This window comes from Solanum tuberosum, unplaced genomic scaffold (assembly GCF_000226075.1).
Source record: "Solanum tuberosum cultivar DM 1-3 516 R44 unplaced genomic scaffold, SolTub_3.0 scf00140, whole genome shotgun sequence".
NCBI classification, from domain to species: domain Eukaryota; kingdom Viridiplantae; phylum Streptophyta; class Magnoliopsida; order Solanales; family Solanaceae; genus Solanum; species Solanum tuberosum.
The window spans coordinates 557,496-571,638 of NW_006239064.1; the positions used below are offsets into that span (position 1 = coordinate 557,496).

Sequence of the window (14,143 nt, forward strand, 5' to 3'; positions counted from 1 at the left end):
GGCCCGTGCATAGCACGGGCAACACTCATCTAGTACTTACATAAAGTCTGAGTCTTGTTAGTTTTTTAAGGGATCTATATATCCTTGGAGAATGTAGAAACTTCTAGTTTAATTTTAGAGAGCTACTAATCGAAAAATTGATATGATACAGATTTTATAAAAGAATCAATTGAATCGAATCATTAACATCCCTAAGTAACAGTACATGCATGGTACATTAATTCAGATACACACAAGCTGCCTCAAACGCCATCGTCTTTTTTCAAAAGAAAGAAAAAAGGCTGTCCTTCAAATCAAAAAGTGGTCAAACTTCAACCTCTTAATTAAGGTTTAGTACAAGGAGAACAAGAACTAACATAAAAATAATTATCAACTCTAGAATAGCCAACACAATTTTCAGATAGACATAAAGAACAAACAAATGAAATTCTTTTTTTTTTAAAATCAAGCAATAAGATCAATTAATTTAATTTACCAGTGATTTTTTTTTTACCTCAAAAGGCAAAAAAATTGTACTTCTTCACTACTTGATGTTGATGTAGTACAAAGTACATATATACATATATGGACAGTTAAAAATTTAGCTACACGTGATATTGGCGCGGCTCAATCAAAAAGTAGACTCAAAATGTTCTCAAGTACTGCTTTCTCATTGAACCGCACCAATATCTCGTGTATTCATCCATTTGAAAACTCGAACATCCATCCCTGATTTTGACTTTGACTTTATTTTTTTTCCCTTTTCCATCATATGTACTAAGCAAAATAAACTATATGTGAAAAGGAAAAATAAAAATCTAAGAAGTTACGAGATTCTTGATGAAGAAATATTTGAAGAATAGAAGACTAGGTATTTTTGAGGTAAAGAATTAATCTTAAAAATAGGAAAAATAACATGTAGAAGATGACAATATCGTTTGGTGCATTTAAGAAGTAGCATTAAATTGGCCAACTACTCAACAAGAAAAGGAGTTGGAAATATTAAAGAAGGTGGAGGAAATATGTAAGAAAGACTCAAAAAATAGGCAAATAAATACTTTCTCCGTCTCAAATTATTTATCGTGATTTTTTCATACACGTCCCTAAAAAAAATTAATTAGGAAGAGTTTTGACTGTGTTATCCTTATTTATATCTTATTATATTATCTCGTTTCATATAATATTTACTTTATTTATATGTTATCTTTCTTTTATTAAGGTATTTATAGTCTTTAAGATCGAATACTACTTAGAGTAAAATGGGGACATAAAATTTATCTTAAACTTTTAAAATAACTATTTTTAAAAAGTACGATAAATAATTTGAGACAGAAGAAAAAAAAAGTATAAGAAGCTTTTAATACTTTTGCATTAAATGGGGCATGGGTAGGGCAGAGGATGTTTGGCTCTGTTTAATCCTTGCATTTAAATTACCTTTTCTTTGAAAGGGCTATTTTTAGAAAAAAATACTCCTTCCGTCTTATTTTATATGTCATTCCTTTCTATAAATAGCTGGATCACAATACTTGTCATTTTATAAAATTTATGCATAAATTACCGTATTTTGCCTATTATACTCTTGATAGAATAGTTAATTAATCTTGTCATTTATTAATAAAATTGAATTAAGAAAACATTAAATAAGGACAGAAGGGTAAAGTTACATCATTTCATAATGCAAGTGCAAAGTAAAAAAATGACATATAAAATGGGACGGAGGAAGTAACTTTTATATAGAGAAATAGTATAATTTCTTTGTATATTATATATCTATTTTAATCTATTGTAACATATAATTGTCTTATTTTTCAGATAAGTAATTACACTTTTTTATGGATGGTCGATAAGAAATTATATAGACAACTAGAATAGAGATTAAGACATAAATATAAACATAATCTTGATTTAGAGTCAATGGAATGCACCATTTCAACTACATTGATTTAATAGCAATAACAATACGTTGTTAAATTTGAAACCAACTTGGAGAACTCGACTGATAGACCGTCAATTTCTCATAGCAAAAAGGGGTCGGTATCTCTTTATAGAGATTGTCAATGTGGGTTCGTTTAGTTTGAATTCAAGTTATGATAGGATTAATTATGATGAGATAAATTATGATGGGATTAGTTATGATGGGATAAATTATGATGACATTATTTTTTATTGAATATTTGATTTGTTGTATTCAAAATAATAAATTTTAAGAACAGTTTATTTGTTTACAAAATGGCCCTTCATGAATGTAAAAAGTGATGTAACAAAAGGGTTGAAAGAGACATTTTTGTCATTTACTTATTTTATCCCGGATAAGTTATCCCGGGATTACTATACCATCCAAGGGGAGGGATAACTTATCTCAGTACTAATTATTAATCTCGAGATAAGTTATTCCGGATTTACCAACCAAACAACAAATTAAGTGGTACTATAATTTAATCCCAGGACTATTTGGTATTATCCTTCACACCAAACGATCCCTAGAGATCAATAGTTATTATGTTTAGCTTATCTACGCACAATAAATATTAATTAGACCTTTTATTTTATTTACCAGTACTTGAAATGCATCACTATCCAACCAGCTAAAAGATATTTAACACTATTAATATATACATAGATTTTAAAATACAAACAGAATATATTTGAAAATTGTATTGAATTAAATTATACAAGTAGTACTTTTGATGAATGTGTACTATATTGTAGTGTGGAATTCTTGTCCTAGCAGGACTAAACAAGAATCCTATCTCTTGCAGAAATATAAGTATGTTTTAAATGTAAAAATATTTAATCAAATACGAGCTATGGCAACGGAAAATAATTAAAATGTACCTTTAGTCATTATTATTTAAGTACGAGTTTAATATCACCTTTGATCTGTCGTTTATTTACTAACAACCTTCTAGACTATGTTATTAGGGTAACGACTCTCAATAAAAACTCTCGTTTGTCTTAGGGATCGAATTCTCCCTTTCATCAAGGAAATTACTATCGAATATATTTGTATAATCATATAATATTATTTGATTTATTCCTCCATTGAGAGAAAAAATAATTATTTAATTAATTACCTAATATGTGAACCACATTAAAAGTCTTTTAAAGAAACTTAAAATTTCTCACATTGAAAACACCTTTGGAGTAGTTTTTGGTTCTTACAAAAATTGAAATTTTACTTTTTTTCATAATAATATTTGATTGAAAAAAATTCTGAGCAATTTTTGGAACATAGGAAACCAAATGACTTCAAGAAGTTATCACTATTTTCTTTCTTTCTTTTGTCACTTAATGGATAGTCTGGTGCGTGAAGCTTCACAAGTTTGTGAAGGATCTTAGAAAGCTAAGTAAAACATGACTAAAATCATCTAGATATTATAGATTATCTAGACGATTGTCCTTGTGGTTCGACCTTTTTTCCTAGTGAATCGGACTAATAGAACCACACTGATACATTTCTCATATACACTTGAAACAGGCTCAAATGTGAATCATTTGGGCTAGATGATTATGGGCCACATTTGGGATTCTTATTCCTCTTCTTCAACTTCAAGCCTCATCCTTAATTTTTGGACCATTTGAAGCACTTCATGACCTTATAAATGTCTACTTGTATAGAATTCCTTGTTGTGAGTTCTTGGATGTAATTGTAAGGGGCCGTTTTGTAGAGTGTATTAGAAGGAAAAAAAATGTGTGCATTAGCTTTGTGTATTATTAGTATCAGTGATGAAGTCAGAAATTTCTTTAAGGGCTCTAGATTTAATTATATGTATGTAAAATAATTTTTGACCTATATACTTTGTATAATTTTTTGACGAAAGGTGTTTGACTGACCACCCTTTGCTACATGTGGCTACACCACTGACAAGTATCTTGTTTGGTACACTTTTACAACTTATGAATAACTAATACATATTAAGGTATGTATAACGCAAGGGGTTTTAATACATGTATTACCATATAAGTTAAAGACACAATTGCTCTTCAAAACCAATTCCACGTTCAAAAACAGTTCCACGTCCTGTTTACCATATTTGTTGAGGGTATTTATTGTAAACAGATAATTTGATCCACAGAGCAAGTAGGATCCACTTTTTTTTTCTTTTCTTAAAGATCAACTAATTAAGAAATGACCAAAAGCAAAGTTTTCTTATGTATATTGCTTCATAGTATAAACTTTATGTCATATTTTTTCTATATTTAGCAAAGGCCATATATATATCACAACATTATTTTTGCAGGCATTAGGATGAAGTAAGATCTGATTTTATAGGCGGCTACTTCAAATGATAAATAAATAAAAAAAGTCTTTTCATTTGTCTAAAGATTCTTATACGTAGGGTTATCAAATAGATGGAGCGAGTTGAATTTGAATGGATTAAAATGAGCTAAATTAATAATATACAAATTATTGATCCATTCAGAAGTTACTTGGATTAAAATGGACTAACAAAATGAGCGAATCATATTTTTATGGGCTAATTTTATCCTCTACTTATATGAACGTTTCCTCAAATTATTATCGTCAATGTTACCATGTTGTTTCCAACCTGTCTTACTAGTAATGGAAATAGTCGAAAAGCCTGAATCAATAGAAGGAGATACTACGAATTCTTTTATCCCACGTATTTAATCAGCTCGCATGGTTCACTGCAAATTGCATGCAATAGTTGACAAGTTTTTTCCATGTAAAGAGCAGAAAATAGAGTATTATTCACGCTAGAAATAAAGGCAGTTAAGAATGTACTTGCTTTTACTTTCTTTTTTTTAAAAAAAAAATATTATTTTTTTTACCCTCCCTAGGAGCTCCCACCCTTTTTGCTCCCTTGGTGACTCGAACTCGCAACCTTCGGGTTGGAAGTGAGAGGTGCTTACCATCCGAGCAACTCCCTCTCGTCAAAAATTTGAACTACTTCTCGATTTGTGCATGTCATGTGGGCCATGCTAATCTTCTCTCTATCGTTCCAATTTTATCGAATGTCCCCGAAGGGGCACTTTTTTTCTTTTACTCAAAATTATCTTTTTAATTGTTTTAAGTAATTGGATCAGATTGAAAAAATCCAATTTTAAACAAGACAAACAAAGTATTGTATTTTTCACTCGCTAATTTTTTTTTCTTTTGCAGTTCCTAATTTAAATCTGGAGAGGGGTGCTACTGGTAATTATTTATTTGTATCGAATACTTATACCTAATCAAATAATTAATTTTAAGAATCGATAAATTAATATGAAAGTTTCAAATCATTAAATCATGATGATTAAGTGTTAAACCGTGCAAATATAAGACATGTCTTATATAGTGCAAATAAGTTTTTACTATTAGAGGCGGATTTAGGGGGTGGGAGGGTGTCTACCGGACCCCCTCAGCAAAGACATTACATCATATATAAGGTAAATTTTTTATATTTATGAACATATATAAATTTTGAAATTCCTAAATAAGATATAAAAAGTTACTTAGCGTTCCAAAACATTCAAAATGCACTCTGATTTACTTATCTTTTACATGTGTATTCGCAAAATTCTGAAAGCAGAACCACTAATTTTGGAGATAACAAGAATTCAAGAAGAACAAAAGGAGGAAATTAATAAAAGTAATTAACACACAAGGTGTATGAAGATAAGCAAGAGAATTTTATGGCTTGAAATATGGTAGTGAATAGAAAGTCATAATAAGTGCATGAATTGGAAGACAAATTAAATTCCAAGTTGGGGAGAATTATGGTGTAATTGTTGGAAAGGAAATATAATTAGCTCTATAAAAAAAAAAGGATAATTATAGTTGGTACGAAGAAAAATATTTTTCATGAAAAATGTTTTTTTCAGAAAAAGAAGTAAATTTTACGTATTTTAATCTTGTGTTTGGTATATCAGCAAAAGATATTGTCCTAAAAACATTTGTATATTATTACATATGAGAGGAGAGGGTGGTGGTGGGGATGAGGTTTACGGGATGCGTGATGAAGTGTATACGTTAGAGGACAGGGAAGACATAATCAATGTGAAATGTCACTTGTTTCTCTACTTTCTTTAAGAAAATCATTTTACTCATTATTAAAGAACTTGTTTTCTAAGAGAAAATATTTTTCAAAAAATTTAACCATGCAAATTACAATTGGTCATCAGAAATTGTTTCCTTTGATATATAAGTTCTAAAATAGTCTAATCTTATAATTACTATTTAACCCCTCAACTTTTTATAAGTTAATTCCTTTGAAGTATATACAAATTATATATAAAAAAATATAGTCTTTTCTTTATGAAAAGTAAAAGTTGTTTTGTTTAATACAAAATAACTTTTAAACCTCATGATGTTTACACGTTTTGAACCGGCGACATACAACTTAATTTCAGGAATATTTGTCACTGCGCCATCAATTTCTCTTTGTTATTGAGGAGATTCAAAATTTATATATCTACAGAAATACAGAAAATTTACCTTATATATACCGTGTAATTTTTTGCCGAGGGGATTCGGGTAAACCCCCTGGATACCACGTGGGTCCGCCTCTGTATTCGTCGATCCGATATTTAATAAATGTCGGGTCGGTAGATAAAATTATGACACATGTATGTCCGTTAATATAAAGGGTATATATGATCTAGTTTTTTAACGGCAGAGACACCAATGTCCCAAAAGTATAACGGAGAGTATCTGCATACCATTTACGATAGTTCGGAATATATTTATCATTTTTCCCTTAATATAATAACCGCTCCACTAACTTAATATGAAAGAAAGGGGGAGGAGAGTTTCAAACTTTCAAAGCATAGTGGCTAAAACTTTCATATTTCTTTGTTACTTCAAAACTATTACTGATCCATTTTATTTGTCATGTTTGTCCTTTACCTATTTTTAAAGAAAATATTCCATTAAATGTATAATTTGACTATATTATTTTTTATTCAATTTAATTCTATTTTTTTCTTTTGCTAATTGTTATATTAATCTCTTTTTATATTTATTAATAATTATAAGGGTGGAAGTGCAAAAAAAATTAATTATATCTTAATTTTAAAACAAAAATATTTTGAATAAAATATTTTTAGTTATTTAAAGAAAAATGAGCTATACTTTTCCTAGATAATAATTAGATATTGTCTTATCCTATGGCCTTATGGGCATTAATTACGTGACCAAATGTATGGCGTATAAAAAGCATATCCCAACGTCAAATTAATACTCCATATGTCCCTAATTACTTGTCCATTTTGACAAATCAAGAAAGGAATTTTCTTTTTTACCTATTATATCTTTAATTAACTACTTTGAAAAATGTAGAACTTTTTGAAAATCTTAAGTTTTTAATTCATCCAATTCATAATTAATATGGGTAAAATGGTAAACTCACTATGTCAATCATTGTTTTCTTAATAAGTGTGTCAATTCAAAAGTGAACAAGTAATTAGGGACAGAGGGAGTATAATTAAAAAAATTCAAAATAAAGTACAAAAATACAGAATGCAAAACATGCATGTCATTAGGTCACCAATTCGGGGAGTCAAGTATAACGGAGTAAATTACAACACGAAAAGTCAGAGTTATTCAGTATATATATATATTATAATTTTTCAGCAAATAGATATCGATGGGATAAAGGTTACTCCATCGATGGACCTAATAGCCTCTTTCCCATCCATCACACACAATATACATATAGAGTGTGTATACAAAATGTGTCTTGCGCCACTACAATAATTTGTATACGTCTTTTTTTTTTCTTTTTTTTTTTAGAGTTTTGAAGCAACAGTAATAAAGTCGTCTATATATTATGGATTTAAATTGTAAAATCAACTACTAAATGCTCTTCTCCAAATTCTACGTGCAGAATGTTTTGTGCATCAAATTGTTCTTTTTATAAATGTAAAAGGACATAAGAACAAATAAAAAGTGAACGATGAATATTTTTTTAGGGAATTCTAATAATAGTGACATTTTATTACCTTGTGGCTAACTTACAAAGTACTAATTCAAAAAAGGAAAAGAAAAAAAGTCTGTTTTCTGACATCATAAAATATTTTAGTAATTTTTTTCTAAAAAGGAAAAAAGGAAAAAAAAATCATCATAAAATATTCCAAATTTAGTAAAGACAACATCACCCTGCATTTATGCGAGATTTCGGATAAAGAAGGATGTTATCCAATTATTGTTATCATTATTGATTTCTCAATTTCAATTATATGATCTATTTAAAAAAGAACGATATATTTTTATATTTGACAAAAATCTTAATTTTAAATTTATTATCAAACGCTCAATGAAATGTTCTAATATTTATGAAAATTAGTTTTTCTTTTCTCTAACTAAATTCAGATAAAAGAAAACATTAGGTTTGATCGAATATACAAAATAAACATTTTAAATGTTCCATAGATTTAGACGAGGAAAAAAGTATTTTACGCGGTGACCTTTAATTTTGTGACGAACCTCGTAGTCACGTAAAAATTATTTTGTTGAAACCTTTTATTATGATTTATGACATATTTATTTATTTATTATGGAGTTTAATCACCATAAATGTTTTTTCGTGGTGACCTCATGATCATCCCAAATAATATTCTGAAATATCGAATACTTTAGTGAAGTATATGATACATATACGATTCATAAATATTACTATTATAATACTCATAAATATATAAACTAGAATTAGTAATAGAAAAGTAATTATTTAGACGTTAGAATTTTGACTCTTCCATCTTGATTGAAATTTCATTCTTTGTGTAATTAATTAATTAATGAAGAAAATTGCTTGTATTTTCTTTCGACTATCTCCACTTGTTTAAGGTGTTAAGCATGGTATAATTGTTTTTTTTTTTTGAAAATTCGAATCATAATTCTTTATATATTTATTATATGGTTATATGTAAGTCAAAAGCGATTAAACTATGATTATCTATTTATTATATCGATCGTGAAAAATTCAAAATCAAACTTAAAAATATTGAACCATACTGAATTACTCTACTATAGTATTTTAAAAACCAAAAACCTAAACTATCAAACAAATTTTTTAATACCGTAACATATCGTACCATGTCCAACCCTACCATCTACTACCAACCATCCTAGAATTGCCATTATTAGTGGTAATTATTTTCGGAGCTTTTTGTAGCAAGTTTAGTCATCACAAAAAAATTGATTTGTGATGACAAAACTTGCTGCAAAGAGCTTACTTGTCTTAATATTCATGTTATTAATTTTACTTATTATAGATAATTATCTTACAAATTACCCAATAGTAAAAAAATTATCGATTTATAAAAGTTAAACACGTCTTAAAACTAGACATGTTACTCAAACAAGAAGTTTATTTGTTTCATCACAACAAATAAAGCCAAGACAATTGATCAATGACCAATTATCATTAATCAGTCTAAATATTAACCTAAAGCAAAAGTAAATTAAAAGAATTAACAACTTGCAATCTTTGATATTTACTTAATGGTAAATTTATGAATATAAATAAATGTCTTGACTACTTTTAATTAACTAAAAAAAAAGGCATGTTAATCCAACAACATGCTCCAATTTCCTATTCTTGATAATCCTCAAAGAGACGGATCTAGCTTGTAACTTACGGGTTCACATGTACCCCACACACAGATCTCGTCTATGTATTAAGAATTTTTCTAAACATCTATAACTATTTGACTGATTGTTGTATGAGAAACTGATAAACTTCAAATCTGCGATTTTGAATCTTCATGAACTTGATTTTGAGGACAATTGAATTTGGTCACATTCAAAAGATTGGCCATTAGATGTATTTTGTTGATCATCACACCAATCAGGAACAGGTACACCAAGTGGAAAATTATCAAGAAATCTCATAATATCATCATCTACTTGATTACCCATATTCTCTAATGAAGCTTCCTTTGTTGTTATCCCTATATATATATATAAAAAAAAAACATTAATACAAAGTTATTCAATTTCTAAAATGAATTAAATATAAGAAAATAAAAGTAACATTACTACACAATTTAAAAAAAAAAAAAAATCAGCAACAGACAAATTATGTAGCTAAATAATAAAATTTATCGTTAACTCTTTTTAACGACAAATTATCCCAAAAAAAAAAGAAAAGAGAATATGTTAACTATGATAGACTCAGAAATAAATCAACGACAAAGTTAATAGTTAATTCTAACTTTTCTTGTGTGTGTTGGGAGATAAGTAATATACCATGATAAATAATTTTACTTCAAGTCTCATTTAGCATGTTATAATATATATAAGTAGGTTACTTACCATTTACAATAATAGGTTAGAAATAAATTCTTATAAATAGAGTTACCTTCAATACATTTTAATATGATTTAATTAAATAAATAATTTTTACATCGTTAATATATAGAACTTAAACTCATGAGGTATAAAAAAAAGACTAAACATATTAAGTAAGTTTACATAAGTTAATATATATCATAGCTTAAGATAACCTAACTAGGACAATAGGTAACTTTCTATATTATTATTCTTAGTTTGACAATTTACAATACTAAAAATGTGAAATATTGACAGGTATTTTTGAAATTTTCTATCATTGAATCAGAAATTTATATAAGGGAATTCAAAAAAATTCTAGAATGTCAGTTGTAATTAGAACATACGACCTAAATCAATTTTGAATCCCTTTATCACTATATTTGAATTTTTCTTCATGTCAAAGAAATTCAACAGATCAGATATAACGAAAAAAGATCATATATATTTACTCTATTTGCACAATGTAATTTCCCGACAAGCTAAATTCCAATTAGAGCTCTATCGTAATTTTCCATTTTTTCATGTGTATATAAGTTAAATCCGATTTAAAATTAATGGAGAATTTACCTGAGGATGAATTGGGAGAACTTGAATCTTCAGAATGTTTATGAGCAAAATTATATGTTGATTCTTCAGTTAAAATTGCATCTGCTGCTTCTTCTGTTAATCCATATTCTTCCCAAATTAATTTCCCTTTATTATTATCTTCATTTTCATTAATTGGACAATTTTCCTCAATTTTTTCACCTCTTGTTAAAGTATGAGATTCCTCCAATAAATCTTCTAATAATCCACTATTTCCTCGTGATAATCCATGATTAACCGCGTAATTATTATCAGCATGATCACTTAATGTACTTGTATTTCTAGGCACAGACGATTGGACTGAACGATGCTCTATGCCCATACCTGTTGGTGAAAATACAAGTACAATTGAGAAAATATGAAATGAATTAACAAATATGAACAAATTAAATTTATTTGGCTAAGGCGCGCATACCTAAGATTAAACCATTAGGGTTTGAGGAAATCGCGGTATAAGGTCTAGTAGTTGTGGTAAAATTTGGATAGGTGTGTTGAAGTGGTGGGACCGGCATTGAACTAGAATAACCTTGACTAAAATTATTGGGCACGGGTGCTACCATTGAAGAAAGTTGTGAATTCTTCATCGATGATGCTAAAGTTAGAGAAAGGCTAACGCGAGGGTCGCGAAAAAACTTGACTTGGTTGTTGATATTATTTGTGTTTGTGAGAAATGGAGAACTAGGATTATTGTTGAATTGGTATTGATGTGGAATAATGTTTCTACTAGGTTTCATTGTTGAAGGATTGAAGATATCTAAAAGGGAAAGAGGGGAATTATTGTTGTAATTGGAGTTTTGATGATTATCAAATGGTGAAGGGATATTATTAGTACTATGTTGTTGTTGATTTTGGTCTTGTTGGTAATTTTGTGGTTGTATGTCTTGAGGGTATATTGGTAATCCAGCTCTTTGTCTTCTCTTTAGCCTCGTGTTCCAATAATTCTTGATCTCATTGTCTGTTCTACCGGGAAGCTGTGTACGTAAAATAAGAATAAAAAGAAATAATTAGTACATTTGACATTAATAAGTACAAAAAAGTTGATGAAACACAATTCTAGTGATGTTGACGTAGACAGATTCAAGATTATAAAAGTTTAAAGATTTTTGGATCAAAATCGATTTTGCATATATTTTGGTGGTAAATATAGCTTATTTACGAGTACCACACAATATGATATTAGATATGTACGTTGATGTGTGACAATCTTTGAAATCTATTGATCCGATTAATTCAGATTTACGCTTAATCAGTCGATTGATGATGATGAATGAGAAGGACTTTTTTCAAATAATCTGAGTTAGTCACAAATTGTGTCGGAAAAAGGAGATGAGAATCAAGATTTTGAATCAATGAATTCAGCTAGTTAATATATAGTCTGAGTTAGACACAAATTGTATTTAAAAAAGAGATAGAAGAATTAGAACCAAGATTTTGAATCATGAATTCTGTTTTTTTTATATATGTGTTAATTAATGTTTAGATCGCGTTCATAAGAAGATGAAGAGCCATAAAATCGTATTAATTCTTATCGAAGAATAAATAAACAAACCTGAGCAGCCATACGAGCCCATTTGTTTCCAAGTTTTGCATGAAGTTCCACAATAAGCCTTTCTTCCTCCAAAGAAAATGCACCTTTTTTTAGATGAGGCCTCAAATGATTCGCCCATCTTAACCTACAACTCTTCCCACATCTCATTAAACCCGAATTTCTTTGAACCGCGTTCCAATTCCCTTCTCCGTGTTTCTTCACATACTCCATCAAAATCGCATCTTCCGTTGTTGTCCATGGACCTTTTTTTAACTGTCTTGCCCCTAGTCCTCCTCCTCCTCCATTATGATTTCTCGATATTGATGTCCCGTTGTTTTTATTCACTCCTCCTCCACTTGGGGCCATCAAGATTTTCCTTTTCAAATATTCCTACAAATTAAAAAAAAAAAAGGAATTTAAATTAGTAAGAAATAATATAAGTGTTTCAAAGTTTGCATGTCAAGATTACCTTTTACAGAGATAGAAAGCGAAACATAACAATTAATAATAATTAACAATATGCATCATTACAAAATAAGAGATTCATATCAATCAACTCCCTTGGTACTATTCATAACTTGTCTAACAAAAATAATTCTTACTTTGTCTGTCTCAACAAGTGTCAATAACAAACATTGGAGGAACTAATAGATACGAAATATTGTTATCGTGCTTCAAGATATAAACTTTTTGTATAAAAAGAGATAACTCACAAATTTTTTTAACGGGGTTTTCTTTCTTTTATATCCTCAATGATCAATATGGGTTGAAAAATAAGCTCCAAAAACTCTTCTTTTTTTATTGTTCTTGTATAGACAAAGGATATTAGTTTTTTCAAGAAGCTAGAGAGAGAAAGTAAGAGATTTGAAAGTGTGGAAATGAGAAAAAAGTTATGAGAATGAAGAGAGAAGTGAGAGAGTTTAGAAAGGAATAGTTGGCAACAAATATTTATAGGACTTACCTTTTATTTCGTAGCGACTTGTAAGCTCTATGCTTCAATTATTATTTTTTTGGGGGTTTCTTTGTCCACACTTTTTCTTCTCTTTCTATAATTCATGCTTTTCATCACTTCCCTCAATTTGCAAAAGTGTTTATTTTTATTTCGTTTTGATTCATATGAACTTATTTAATTAAGCATAATTTTTTTTTTAAATAATTTTTTTTTATTTGTTTTAAATGTGATATGATACTTATATGATTATTAGACTTTTAGACATGTTATACATGATTGACTAGAAGAATATTTTTACTATTAAAGGCAAAATGGAAAGCTTAAATTGAATTAACTTGTGAACGTCAACTATTTCACTAGATATTTGTTATTTATCACAAATATAAGTACTGAAGTAACAACATAAATTTATATATTTGTAAATTACGTAAAAAGTATTATAAGTCACAATAATTAACAATTCAAAATAATTAAAAGATATATGAAAAATTTACGATAAAAAATAAACTTGTTTGAATCTCAATTCGAAAAATGCCACATAAATTGGAACAGAGAGTAATATTTATTTATCTATTTCAATTTGTTTTTCCTATTTTGACTTGATATGGAATGGAAAATGTATTAAGTATATGATTTAATGGAATCAAAAAGTTACCGAAAAGGGATATACATTCTTTGTTTAACAAACTAAAAAGAAAAGTTAGACAAACAAATTAAAACGGAAAAGGTATATTATTACTCCTAGTAGAATGAAAACATACGAGACGTCTCAAAATGGAAAATGTATCATATATTAAAATAGGACTGGAAGAAGTAATAAATG

The 14,143-nt window shown here is 28.5% G+C and overlaps 1 protein-coding gene across 1 annotated transcript; it reads right to left on the reverse strand.

Annotated features, from left to right (window-relative positions):
• Positions 1–9,673: 9,673 nt before the first annotated feature.
• LOC102588590 (transcription factor MYB51-like) lies at positions 9,674–12,734 on the reverse strand. The gene is made up of 4 exons (XM_006351979.1): positions 12,390–12,734; positions 11,256–11,811; positions 10,823–11,164; positions 9,674–9,873 (listed from the first exon to the last, which is right to left on the reverse strand). Exons 1-4 carry the CDS (start codon positions 12,732–12,734, stop codon positions 9,686–9,688), a joined length of 1,431 nt encoding a protein of 476 aa, XP_006352041.1. The 3' UTR covers positions 9,674–9,685.
• Between the last annotated feature and the right edge of the window lie 1,409 nt (positions 12,735–14,143).

What these genes read in the sequence shown, in the direction of transcription:
- LOC102588590 (XM_006351979.1), bottom strand. Translation starts at nt 12,734, where the DNA reads ATGGCCCCAAGTGGAGGAGGAGTGAATAAAAACAACGGGACATCAATA. An exon ending in GGGCTCGTATGGCTGCTCAG is followed by an intron (nt 11,812 to 12,389) that starts GTTTGTTTATTT and finishes TTACGTACACAG; the next exon opens with CTTCCCGGTAGAACAGACAA. An exon ending in CCCTAATGGTTTAATCTTAG is followed by an intron (nt 11,165 to 11,255) that starts GTATGCGCGCCT and finishes TTTCACCAACAG; the next exon opens with GTATGGGCATAGAGCATCGT.